The sequence below is a fragment of the Cicer arietinum genome, chromosome 7 (genome assembly GCF_000331145.2).
Source record: "Cicer arietinum cultivar CDC Frontier isolate Library 1 chromosome 7, Cicar.CDCFrontier_v2.0, whole genome shotgun sequence".
Classification (NCBI taxonomy): Eukaryota; Viridiplantae; Streptophyta; class Magnoliopsida; order Fabales; family Fabaceae; genus Cicer; species Cicer arietinum.
In genome coordinates this window covers 23932598-23946844 of record NC_021166.2, presented here as the reverse complement: position 1 = coordinate 23946844, position 14247 = coordinate 23932598, and the positions used below count along the sequence as shown (strand labels likewise).

At 29.6% G+C, this 14247-nt stretch overlaps 1 protein-coding gene, 1 non-coding gene and 1 pseudogene across 9 annotated transcripts; 2 read left to right on the top strand and 1 right to left on the bottom strand.

Annotated features, from left to right (window-relative positions):
• The first annotated feature begins 3225 nt into the window (after positions 1 to 3225).
• Positions 3226 to 3297, top strand: TRNAN-GUU (transfer RNA asparagine (anticodon GUU)). The gene has a single exon. It is a non-coding gene; the product is annotated as a tRNA-Asn (tRNA).
• Positions 3298 to 4233: 936 nt separating this feature from the next.
• On the top strand, positions 4234 to 4921 carry LOC140918715 (uncharacterized; annotated as a pseudogene).
• Positions 4922 to 5659: 738 nt separating this feature from the next.
• LOC101494531 (uncharacterized) lies at positions 5660 to 9911 on the bottom strand. Of its 8 annotated transcripts, XM_073370783.1 has the most exons (10): positions 9119 to 9911; positions 8387 to 8554; positions 7818 to 7966; positions 7340 to 7365; positions 7101 to 7200; positions 6821 to 6912; positions 6632 to 6736; positions 6224 to 6290; positions 6025 to 6120; positions 5660 to 5923 (listed from the first exon to the last, which is right to left on the bottom strand). In XM_073370783.1, exons 1-2 carry the CDS (start codon positions 9357 to 9359, stop codon positions 8469 to 8471), a joined length of 327 nt encoding a protein of 108 aa, XP_073226884.1. In that variant the 5' UTR covers positions 9360 to 9911; the 3' UTR covers positions 5660 to 5923; positions 6025 to 6120; positions 6224 to 6290; positions 6632 to 6736; positions 6821 to 6912; positions 7101 to 7200; positions 7340 to 7365; positions 7818 to 7966; positions 8387 to 8468. The 8 variants fall into 8 exon arrangements, with proteins under 8 accessions (XP_073226884.1, XP_073226882.1, XP_073226883.1 ...); XM_073370781.1 differs by lacking the exon at positions 6025 to 6120; XM_073370782.1 differs by lacking the exon at positions 6025 to 6120 and having other exon boundaries at positions 7818 to 7959.
• Positions 9912 to 14247: the final 4336 nt, after the last annotated feature.

The window sequence follows — 14247 nt, the reverse complement described above, 5'->3', positions numbered from 1 at the left end:
TCTACGATTACACTTACAATGATTGGGTATACCATTGCAAAAAATAGTTGTGTTTATTCACAACAAAAAGTATTAATCGTAATTCATAATTTTTATTTATTTATTTTAATCAAAATAGTTATGATAATAGTGCTTTATGAACGTATTCCTTTTTTGTGTGAATTGGTGCAGCAGAAAATGTTTTATGGATTTATTCCATTTTTTTTGTGCAGCAGAAAATGCCCGCTTGGTTTCAGACTTGGTACAACTCAATTTTTTATACGAGATTGTATCAAGGTCCTTCGTAAAAAATTTTGATTAATAAGTTTATAGTGTTGGTGTTTTTTAGACTGGTTAAATTTTAAAAAACCTTGTATAATTTATTACTAAAGAACTAATAACCTACTCATCGCTATCACGGTATAAAGAACCTGTCAAAATAGAAAATCTAAAAAAGAATTAATAACAATGAAAAGGTTGATTCAACAACAAAAGAATAACCATAAATCAAAAAGCAATGGGAACGATGGAACCTATTAATACCTAAGATTGTATTAAAAAAAATTTAAAAATCTTAATGATTCATTAGATGGAATGGTGAACGAAACTAGACTGATCCAACATTACATCTTAAATTGATAATGAAAGAGTAAAAGTGACTTTTTTTGAATTTATAAATTTTTGTTAATCAAATATGATAATAAAAAAAAAACACATATATATTCTTTAGAATCTTTTATCGGAACAACATTATCTATATATATACATATAGCAAAACTGGTCAAAAATAATACATATTTCGTTATATATTAAAGAAGATAGATAAATTTCTAATAAATCAATATATTTAATGAAATGTCAAAAAATCCCGTGATTGTATTATATTTTTTATTTTTATTAAACATACACATGTTATTGTATATTATTTAAATTATTTTATTGATTAAATATTTTGTAATCGATTTATTTATGAAGATCCGTATGAGGTGAAGATCTTATGTACATTTCTGTAATAGAGATGAAATTGAGAAAGAGCCATCAACTATAACTCCAAAAAAAACCAATTTCTGTAAACAAGAATGAAAGGAAAAACCTGTTGAGGTAAAAAAAGTTGCTTAAGAAAATATGTTATTCAGGCCCTTCAGGGTGCTTGGATCACATCTAGACAAATAGAAGCGGGACAATGCGTAATGTCACGAAATGTTTGTCGGGTGGACAAATATGGATATCAGGATACACATATTTCCAAACAAACCTGTTACAGTAAGATAAACCGAAACCCGTATGGGTTCGGGAAAATGATCTCCCGAATATTGAGTGCTTGTCATTAAATCCAACAAAATACTTAATAAAATGGGATAGGTCGCAGAAAATATCGCTAGAAAGGCTATTCCATTAATAGCATAAAAAATATCTATATGAACTGGATTCATTCTTTTAAAAAGAATAATAATTAAAACAAAAGAAGTCATTAGTATGAAAAAGAAATTGTAATTGTTGGTTTTTTTAACACAATATTTTGTTTACTTCAACTTTTTGACTAATAGATTAAAAAAATGATATGATTAAACCTTTTCAAATGTAGTCGATAATAGCGGAGTTCGAGATTTGATGTGTATTCGAATCATAAGAGCTAGTAATGGACAATATGCTTATATTGGTGACATTATTGGTGTTGTAATAAAAAACCAATACACCTTTAGAAAGATCAGAAGTTTCAGAGTTGTGATTGTAAGTACTTGTAAACAACTTAATCGTAGTAATAGTATACTAATAAAGTATGATAATAAAGCGGCAATTATCATTAATAAAGAAAGAAATCTATAAGGCACTCAATTTTTTTTGCAATACCCCAAAAATTGAGACAGTTAAATTTCATTAGCACCCGAGATATTATAATACGAAATTATTATATTAATTTATAATTAATACTAAGTATTAGTAATAGAAAGTCACTATATTTAATTAATAAACTGGAATCCAAATAATATTGTTTATTATTTTGTGTACGAAAATTAAGAAAATATATGGTAGAGTTAGGACAGTTATTGTACGAGGTCTACTCAATAATAGATTATTTCTTATTGATAAACATCATGAGGAGTCCAATAATAAAGGCGCATAATAAATTGATATAAGAGAGTTGTACTGTGCACCCTCTTTTACCTCATACCCCCCAACTATAAGGAAAAGACCATACTGTCCCTTATTTTATCTCTTCTTCATTTAAATGCCCCAAATAAGAATGACTTGTTATGGTATCAAGTAGATTATGATTGTGTGTTCCACAACGAACACTTATTTTTCATCCTTCACCGACACTTAACGGTATACATCTGAGAGTAAACGGACAATTTTCCTTATGAGAACAAGTTACTGTTGATTTTGATTTATATCTTCCACCTCTTTTGCATCCCAAAATCAATTTGTCTTTTCTTCCCCTCTTTCCAATTACTTTATCTGAACGAATGGTAACAATTAAAATTCGATTTTCTCTTCCAATGGTTTTTGCGCATTCAAACACAGCTTCTCGTGAAGGAAATACATACAAAATATGTTTCAAATAAAACATCAAATATATAGTTATAATAAAAAATTTATCCGTGATGGATTATCAGTAATATTAATAAATCCGGTTGTTGCTGATACTTCCATCTTGGCCTCTTAGTTCATAGCCCAGGCTCGAATAATTAAGAGATAACAGGGTCCTATGCAGAACGTGGTCAAAAATCCATAATAAAGTCTGACCACAACCATTGAATTCATTATTTGAAGACAAAACGATACTAACTTGTTTAATATAAACAATTGATAAATCATCGTAAACCTCTCTACAGTTTTATGGTTTATTGCAATTTAATTGGAATTATTATATGATATTATTATTTCTTATTTCGCATTTGATGTGTTATTATATAATATTATTATTTCTTATTTTTTATTTCTTATGATATTATTAGATTCGATGTCTTATTATATGATAACTAGTATTTTTTAATTATTTCTTTCTAGATAGAAAAAGACAGACCCCAAAGGATATCTCTTTATCTCTCTTATCTCAATTACTTGAATTAGTATATTGATGGAATATAATGAAATAGACCCACTTTGAGGTTACCTATGTAACGAGGGATGCAGTGTAAAGATTACGAAGAAGTTCAAGGAGTTATAAAGGAAACTTCGGTCTCATATTGGTAATGGGTTGAGAAAAGAAACAAAACTCTAAGAGAAAAAATTTGCCGTTGTTCCTCAGTAGCTCAGTGGTAAAGCAGTCGACTGTTAACCGATTTGTCGTAGGTTCAAATCTTACTTGGGGAGATTTGATTCATTCCGAATAAGAAAATTTAGAAGGAAAAAGTTCACTTGTTAAGTAAGAAAAGTAACATGACCCCCTATCTTTGTTTCTATTACATTATATCTCATCGTATACCATTCTGTTATGCAATCTTTGAGACGCATGGTCAATAACAAGGTGTAGTTTTGGGATACTCCTATGTTCTACAGTCCCAGGGCTAATCAATGCATTTTTTATGCAATCATCAATTCTCCCAAGAGACCACACACAATTACAATGAGCAAACATATTAATGATGAGGAACACATTTTTTCTATGCTACTAATCCTTCACTTCATCTGCTATTCTTCCCAAGTTTCATAGCTCTCGTTCCACTAGGTCGATCATGATTGATTTTCCTACCCCCCAAGGGACTTCCCCTTTTGGTCAGTTGTGGGCAAGGAGGGATTCAAACCTCCAACATTGTGGCCGAGCTATTTTTTCGTAGGGCCTCCCCTATAGTATTATCCTCTACGCCTATGACACTAGAATATCAAACATGAACGAAGTAAAAGCCTGAGAAAAAAGCATATTGACTAGCTTCACTGGAGGGGACACAAAAGGCCTCTACCCGTCCATCCATATCTATTCAAGGGATGGGGGGAAAAGCTTTTGGTTTTTTCATGTTGTCAAAGAGTTGAACAATAAAAATAGATGGTGAGTACCTGATTGAATTGATCAGGTCATATAGGAACAAGGTCTACCGGTCTGTTAGAATGCCTCACATGCATACATTACTCCACTTCCACTTGACACATGTCGTTAATGAAAAACGGCTTGTCTCGCTGTGACCTTCTCTTGAATTCTCAAAACCTCTTTTGTTCCACCCTCGCATGCTTTGGGATCTTTTGCAGTGATACCAGAGGCTCTGGGGAAGTCGGAATAGGATAACACTAATCTTGGGTGGGCGTACTACTTAGATGCTTTCAATAGTTATCCGATCCACACTTGGCTACCCATTGTTTACCGTTTGCATGATAATTGATACACCAGAGGTGCGTCCGTCCCGGTCCTCTCGTACTAGGAAAAGGTCCTCTCAATGCTCTAACGCCTACACCAAATATGGACCGAACTATTTCACGACGTTCTCAACCCAACTCACATACTGCTTTAATGAGCAAACATTCCAGCGCTTGGAACCTACTACAGCTCCAAGTGGCGAAGCGCCGACATCGAGGTGCCAAACCTTGCCGTCGATGTGAACTCTTGGGAAAGATCAACGTGTTATCCTTAGAGTAACTTTTATCCGTTGAGCGACGACCCTTCCACTCGGCACCATTAGATCACTAAGGCTGAATTTTGTCCCTGCTTGATGGGTGGGTCTTGTAGTCAAGCTCCTTTTGCCTTTGCACTCGAGGGCCAATCTCCGTTTGGCCAGAGGAAACCTTTGCACGCCTCAGTTACCTTTTGGGAGGGCTACGCCCCATAGAAACTGTCTAACTAAGATTATCCCTTGGTTTGTATACTGGCACAAGATTAGACTTTTAGCTCTTCCACAAATAACTAAAATTCTATTTCTTGATCTGTATATTCTATTTTTGGAAACTTTAAAAGTTCTTATGCTAATCCCCGATCAATGAATCTAGAAAACCCTTCAAATTGTATTTGATTCAATTCGGGTAGTGTAGATATTCCTTCATTCCCAACACCAATTATTTTGAATTTCCCCATTTATTTTATAAAAAGTATTCCACGATTTACCGTGATTCTTCGTCAACTCATAGGAATGATTTAGCAATAATGATTTTTTTTTTCTTTACTGAATCATATGAAATTTTACTTAATAACGTTTATTAATAAAATCAAATATCTTTTATGAAAGGAGAAAATTTTAGACTCAAATTGGTAAATTTCACCTAGACTTCGAGGTGAGAATCTCAACAAAAAAATGAATTCTATTTATTCTACTAGTGCAATTAAACCTTGTTAGATCGGTTCCTATGTACTTGTTAGATCGGTTTCTTATCCGATCTAACATCAAGCGTTGTAATAAATAGTTAATTATTAAATCAGTTAAAATAACAGATGTAACAAGTCACATTCAAAAATGATTTGTTAGATCGGTTAAATTTGAACCAATATAATAAGTCAAATTCAAAAATAATTTGTTAGATCGGTTAAATTTGAACCAATATAACAAGTCAAATTCAAAATTAATCTATTAGATCGATTAAATTTGAACCAATATAACAAATCATATTCAAAATTGTTTATTTTATCAATGACCCAATCAATTTAAATAATTAAATTTTTAATTTTTTGTTCTTTATAACTTTCACCCATTACATATGCATCCTCATAATTTCACATATTACATTATTAACTAGAATTTCTCATTCAAGCATAAAACACAAAACTTCATATGAAGCTTTACATTTAAAAATCAATGACAATGAGTCATAATTTTTTTACAAAATCTAAATTATCAAATTTAGAGCTACATAATATTCACTAGTTAAAAAAAAACATTATCTTCTATTAACAATCTAAAGATACTAAAATGATACAAGTGCTTCAAGCATTTTCTATTAGTTTAAAAATCAAGTTTGCACAGCGTTGTCGGACATTCATCATTTCTTCATCTTCGAATGGTTTTGATTCTCCAAATATCTGAATTATAAACATTGAAATAACAAAGTTATCTAAATTATGTGACCATAAAAATCATAAGTAGTTAATTAATACTAACTTTGAAAAAATCTATCATATACCCGCATCCATGAATCAACAAGACCACTAGATACAATGTTCAACATATGTATCATAATGTAGTAACCACACTCATAACCTTTAGGTTGTCTTTAACACTAAAATTGAATATTATATGTAAATTATAATGAGTAAATATTATATAGATAAAAACATATAAATTATAATTGAAATTCTATATATATAATCTAAACAACTTACAATGGGAATGCTCCATGTGGGCTTGTTCTTTCTTAATCTTCGCGACTTATTATATTCACCCAAAGCTCTACAAAAATAAAATAATTATGCTATTTGAATATGAACAAACTTGCAATAATCTTATTTCCACTAACTAATTATTTCCCTTTCCCTCTTTATGCCTCCCATTTTTTAAGATTCAGGGGCTCTTACATCAACAATGAGAAAAATGGATGGTTTACCAAATCATATAGAGATGAATTATATTATTATATTATTCACTACCTTTAAAGCCATAAGCCTCTTAAAAAAGTTTTGATATACAATAATGTTGTACCATCAAGCATGTAGAAGGCCAGTATAGTCATTTCTAAAAAGATCTAAATGTGCATTTGAAATACATATACCGAAAATACAATAAACACTTACAAATCGACGATGTGCGTGATATTTTTATTTGGTTTCCTTCCCAACGAACATAAGAAGACTATAGTATTCTTCTTAGGACAAATAACGAGCAATTGCCAATGACAACTACATTGTGCAAAAAGGTAAAAATGTTAAGTACATTTATGTTATAAATTTGTAATGGATAAATTATAATAAAATTTTACTTACTTGTTGAGATAAGGTAATAGATAACACTCTTTTTGATCCTGCTGCAACTTATTTTATATGTACTTTTGAGCCCCAATAGAATCATATTCACTCTGAATGAAACACGGATCAATGAATCCATACACTCTTATTTCAATGCACACGATATCTAGGTAATATCAGTAAGATAAACTCTCTAACAAAAAGAATTTCATAATTTTGTAAATCTGGCCTATCATTTACAAGGCTCGGTCATGCATTGCAAAAATAAACCAAGCCCAAGGCAGCACCATTCACAAACCTGTAAAGTGAAAAGCCTATCTTCAAATTGCACTTCTTTGGTTAAGAAATCCGCTCCAATGGTTGCCTTATACTGATTGCTAAACTTCTTATTCACATATCTAAAATAAATAGGTTAATAGAAACAAAAATGCCACATATTTAATATTTTAAAAGCATAGCCTTATACAATACAGAAACCTATTGAAAATTGAAAACAAATACAGAATGCAGAGTTTCTAGACAAAAATCGAAGGATACTGATTCATAAAGACGTCTTCCCCGCCCTGCAAATCATCAACAACACCGCGATGTTAAAAAAATTAAAGAACTGACAGATAATTTGAAATAATTCAACTCATAAATCAACTTAACATTAGCAATAGCATGGTTACAAGTGTCTAAACAATTCTATACATTAAGTTACTTTATTATATGCAATTCTTATGATCCAAACAAGAAAAAGAAAATTCACAGACTACGATCCAACTTTGTGGTTGCATATCACTAAATGAGATCGAACAGAGATCAATTATCAACAGGAAGAATAAAAACCATCAGAAGGAAACAAAATCGTAGTTAGGAATCAAGTTATTGGAACGAAAGGATTGAAAATTAAGGTAGTAGTATAAGATTGGAGTGTTATTGGAAAACATGAAAAGTGAAAGGATCTATAGAATATTCTCCTCCGCGAACCCTAGAATTGAAGAATCAGAGAGAGAGAGAGAGAGAGACGAACCCGCTGTCACCGAGAATGATGACCTTCAACAGAGTTCTTCTTCGGGACGGCATCGTGCAGATCCGAGGAAGAAGAAACAGTTTTTCTTCCATGTTTCAATTGTTGGTAGCATGTTTCATTAACTTGTTAATTATTCTACCAACTGATACCTTGTTTAACAAGCAAAAACAACCAGAGATTTCAGAAAATAATATAAGTGCTGCTCTAATTGTGACATCACAAGTTACATTACATATATTAATTGCACATGAATAATTTAATACAAATACAAGTCTGTATATACGTGCTCGCTCACTTCATTAACTCATCATATATTTTATTTTGTCAAGATGATGCATATGGTGTGACTATGTGTTTTGATGCTACTTTCAATAGTTCAGACACTTTTTACTCATCAGCTGCAGTGAACAACATGATGATGGAGAGACTAAAATTCCATTGCTTTTTCATGCCCGTGTTAAAATTAAAACTTATTCTAGTACTGAAAATTCGTGAAAAAAGAATCTGCAATGAGGAATGAGAAAGTAACAAAAGAAAAATATATATATTGTAAAAAGAACAAAAGGAACCTTTCTCTGGTGATCAAACTCTAGTCTCTGAAGGGGAAATCTTTGAACTGGATTACTTCAAGACCGGTAATTCCTCTAACTATTACATAGGTATATGGTACAAAAAAATCACCCAGCAAACAGTTGTTTGGGTAGCCAACAGAGACAACCCTGTCTCAGATAAAAACACTGCCACGTTAAATATATCAGCTGGTAATTTAGTTCTATTCAACAAGTCTTCAAAACAAGTATGGTCAACAAACGTGAGTTCTCCTAAGTCAGGTTCTGTGGTAGCTATCCTCTTAGAATCTGGAAATCTTGTTTTAGGAACTAAGCCTGATGATGATGCATTAGATCTTCTATGGCAGAGTTTTGGACCAGACCTCTCTCTGTATTACTTTTAGCATCACCAAAAAGCTCTAATTTATCGCTTAAAAGGAACATATTCTGACATTTTATTATAGTAGATATATTTTACAATTTCAAAAATAAGAGTATGAACAAATTAAGCAACAACCAACACAAATCACAAACTCAAATTGACAAATGTGTTTAAAAAATTATAGCATTAGACTTATTATTAACAGAGACAATATCACAAACACATAACATGCAGTTTTAAAGGATGATTGAAAATTAGGATAAGTACTACTACTCAAATTTCTCCATCAATTAAAGATTAATAATAAGAATAATTAACAAGGAAATAATTTTAGATTGTTGAGTAACAAACAAAAATTATTAGAAAATTACCGGAGAAAGCCACAAACACTTCTCGACAAGAAATGGTTCGGCACAATGTGGAACCTGATGTTGCTGATATGATATAAGAGTGAGAACCGGAGAAGATCGAAAGGTCGTCAACGGCGAAGACCGTCATATTGTTTTTGTTAAGAGTCACAAGCTCGGCGTACTTCACCTTCATAGCGAGGGCTAGGATGCTGAAGCCATTGTTACGGAGCCGGAGCATGGCATCTCTGAGCATCAGGCGCATTATAGCAGGATGCACCGAGCCGGAATTCTGGATATGTTGACCAGAATGATGATAACCGTACTCGTCTGCTTCTTCTTCTTCCTCTCCTAAATCTCATTCATTTCAATTCCATTTGCATTTGGTTATGTTTATGGTTATCCACGCCATGATGTACTGGAATTCCTCCTAAATGAAGCATCCGAATGCATTGCCCTTCTTGACTCCGAACAACATGCTCTATTAGAGACGAGTTGCTTTACGCCCTTGTTTTGAGTTCTGAAAGAAATTGACTGAAAGCTGCGGCGGATCAACTCGCCGACGATTCACATTTTCACTGAAGGATGAAGGTTAAATGTGGAAGGATGAAAACGTTTGTTTTCACGAAGGATGAAGGTTAAATGTGGTTGGGTTTGATAAAAAACGAATGTTGAAGGAATGTTGAAGGATGAAAAATGGATTTGGATTTGCGGGTTTGGATTCCTGGGTTTGCAGAAGGATGAAGAGAGAAGGAACGATGTGATGAAAAAATGAAAGTGTTGGCACACTGAGTTGTTATTTTTTAGTTAAGTCAGAGAATTTTTTTTTAAAGGCTTGTTAGATCGGTCTAACAAAACAGATCTAACAAAATTTCTAATAATAACAAATTTTTCAGTGTTTTTGTTTGTGTGTAGTCTTTTTTTTAATGTATATGTTAGAACGGTTTAATTAGAACAGATCTAACAAAATTTATTACAATAATAAATTTTTATTTTTAATATGTATGTTAGATAGTTCAATTAGAACTGATCTAATAAAATTTATTATAATAATAAATTTACTACAATTTTTTTTTGTAGTTTTATTTTTTTAATGTGTTTGTTAGAACAGTTCAATTAGAACAGATCTAACAAAATTTACCATAATAACAAATTTGCCACCATCTTGCTTATTACATTGGACGTATAACAACGGATCTAATATCCACGATGTAACAAGGTTAAAATGCACTAGTTTCTATTTATTCTATTAGCACTTTATGATTTTCATTGTTTAAAAAAGAAGGAGAATTTACAAAGAATATATATATATATATATATATAAATACTTTTTTTTTAAGAATTTAAGAATACGATTATAATGCGTAAAAAACTTGAATTTATTAAAGATGTATAGATCTAACTTCAGCTATAACTATCTATATTTGTCTATTACTTTATTGCAATTTTATTCGATCCAGATATTACATGTGGTGTTAATTTGTTTTTCCTATTTATTCATCAATCTATTTAATAAAAAAAATTGACAAAAAAAATGAAAGCACGAGAATTTATTGAAAAATCCCTATAATAAATATGGATATATACGAATAAGATACCCAATTATATAATAATTATGTGACAATAAAAATTTATGTTATGGGGTTGACATATATCAATAGTTGCCCTTACAATTAAAATAGAGAATGATTCAAAAAGAAAAATTGATTAGTTATGTATTAATTTCTATTTTTATTTTTTAAAGAATAGATTCATATTCAAGAATTATTCAGGAATTTTGAGTCAAGGCTTATAATTTGTTCCGTTTTGAAAGGTATACGTTTGTTTTTTCAATAAAAAAATTGAATTTAAGATACAAACACACATAAAAAGAAGTTTATATCCCTTTATTTGGTTTTTTGAGAGGAGAGGTATTCTCTTATATTTTCTTTTATCATTTTGACGGTATGGTCGAAAAGTAAGGCATGGACTGCAATTTTTTTTTTCCCAATTCAAATTCGGGTGTTCTCTGATCGACAAGAGAATAAAAATAGTTTATTCTATTTTGTTGATACAACAAACTTTTTTTTTATTATCACGAATTTCATTTTAATTTAATATAATTTTAAAATATTTTCTTTTCTATTTCCATACTAAGAAACATAAAATTATTTCTGTTTGGTTAATCTCTACTAGTGAAAGAATTTCAGAAATTGTTCTTCAATTGGTTTAGAGAACGAATCGGGAGATAATAAGGATTAGATTGAATCGGGAGACAATAAGGATTAGATCAAATGAAAATAAGAGATGCAAATGTAGAGTATGAGTATGTGAAGGAATCGACCTTGATTTGATATTTTTTACTTTAATCAAATGGGGAGGAAAATAAAACATAGGTGCTTCTTTTTCTTCCTACCTATTAGTAAAATTCATTCCCTTGCTATTTTCAAGTAGGGGTGAGAATAGGTCAGACCGAATCAGACTTTGAAAGACCTAAGTCTGACATACAATTAATTTTTTAGGCATAAGTCTGACCTACGACCTATCACAGGTTTTTTTTGTTTTTTTTTTTTTTCGGTCTGACCTAACATTTTTAAAAGTTTGGTTGGTCTAAAAGCCTATTTAAAAGCCTTATTAACATTAAAATATTTAAATGTTATATTTTACATATCTATATATATTAAACAAAAAATGATTTTTCTAACAAAATAATTTAAAAAAAATCTGAAGCAAACACCATTTAAACCCTAAAAAATAATTTTTGATTTCAAAAAATTGATTTTTTTTCCTAAAACCAATGCATCAATTATTACCTCTCAAACAAATATGAAACAACTGCCTAATTGAATGACTATCGAATATGGAACGATTACCGAATATGAAACGACTACTGAGTGATTGTCTAATTGATAGACTTTAAAATAGGAAATAATATTATTAATAAATAATAATAAAAAATAATATTAATAAATAATAAAATAGGCTAAATTACATATGTGGTCCCTTAATCTCATTTCAGTTAACGTTTTAGTCCTTTATCTTTTTTTTCTTCTTTTTTTCTTTCCGAGTTGATCCTTTATTTTAATTTTAAGTGACAATTTGATATTTTATGTTTTAAAATGTCAACAATGTTTTCCTTTTTTTTTTACTAAAATTCAAAAAAATCATCAAATTTTTTTTAAAAAACCTATAAAATTCATTATCATCTTCAATAAAATACAAATTTAATCAAATTCATAACTTAAATCTTGAAATAAACTCATATTTTCATTATTTATTTGATGTTGTTGGAGATGAAAATATGAGTTTATTTGAATATTTGAGTTATGAATTTGATGAAATTTGCATTATATTGAAGATGATTATTAGTTTTATGGGTTTTGGTTGAAAATTTTGATGATATTTTTGAATTTTTGTAAAACAAAGGATAACATTGTTGATATTTTAAAACATAAAATATTAAATTGTCACTTAAAATTAAAATAAAAGACCAACTCGGGAAAAAAAAAATAAAGGACTAAAACGTTACCTGAAACTAAGTTAAGGGACCGCTGGTGTAATTTAGCCAATAAAATATATATAGGTCGGTCTGTCAAGCCTAATAGGTTTTTTTATAAGTTTGAGTCTGACCTATTTAAATAAATAGATTTTAAAAATAGTCTAAGTCTAACTTTTTTATTAAATAGGTCAGACCATGTCAAACGTCAAGTCATAGGCATCTGACAGACGGTCTAGCCTATTTCCATCCCTATTTCCAATGGTATTTTTATTTTTTATGTTTAATGTTTTTTAATTCTACTAGAAATAAGATAAGAATTTGTTAGATGTTCTAATTGGATGTTTCGTCAATAGTGTTACGATGGAATCTTTTATTTGACTCTATACCATCGATTCCACTATTATTATTAGATATTATCCGATTTTTAGTGAAAAAAAAGAAGAACATAATACAAGAAAAATTAGTAAACAATAATGAAATAATTCATTCATATTGACAGAGATAGGAGAGAAAATTTACATGGATATAGTAAGTCTTGCTTGGACTGCTTTAATGGTGGTTTTTACATTTTCACTTTCCCTTGTAGTATGGGGAAGAAGTGGACTCTAAGGATACACTAATTGAGTTAAATGATCAAACTGTGTGAATTGTGTTATAGCGGAGTTATGTAATTTTTTAACTATTGAATTTAATTATTTTATTAATACTCATTAATGAAATGCAATTCTATTTGCCTTTTGAAATTCTATTTAATTTCATGATGTATTTTATGTATAATAATATTGAAAATACTTTTTAAATGAAACAAAAATTTAAACTGTTCCCATTTTCCTATTTTGAAAGTAAAGGGGATACAAATAATCGGAAATGGTTTTCTATTCCCACCAAATTCATTTAAAGATTTCTATTTTGATGAACTAGTTACCATGAATCTTTTTGGAATATGAAAAAGTTTTTTATCAAATCGCTGTATCATTTGTCAATTAGTTAATCAATCAATTTTTTAAAATACAAAAACAATTACTTTAATTTATTATTTATCAAAATTTTGAAAAGAATGAGAAATCCAAAAATTAAAATAAAAAGAATAGAAATTTATTTTTATTATTTTGAATTGATTGGAGCCAATACAAAAAAAAAAAATATCAATTAGATGAAACAAAGAAAAATTATAGACTCTATGAAATTTGAATTCCATAGATTTTTATAGATATATGAAAATCTATTTATAGATTGGTCCAATTAAATCTTTTTTATTTTTTATTTGATAGAATAAGTAAAAAACAATAAAATAATATTTTCTAATTTTACAATATCCAGATAGTATTGTAGAAAGAAATAGATTTTATTTTTTTCTACTCTATTATATAGATTTTATAGAGTTCTGTTGATTGTAATTTGATTTAAAACTACAATACAAAAAATCCTTTAATTTTTTTTCATTTTTTTATTCAATCATTATCATTGCATTGATAAAAAATAAAAAGTCATATTTAAGTAAAATTAGTCACTTTAACTTATTGTTTTTAAGTAAATTATAAACAAAAAGTCATCACAAATCCATTTATTCAGTATTTTCTAATTGTTCATTTAGTTAAGAGCTGGTCGATGCTGTGTATAAAATTGGACTTAGTTTATTGGGTGCATCATTGGTTTTGAGTATGGCTTGGTTTAT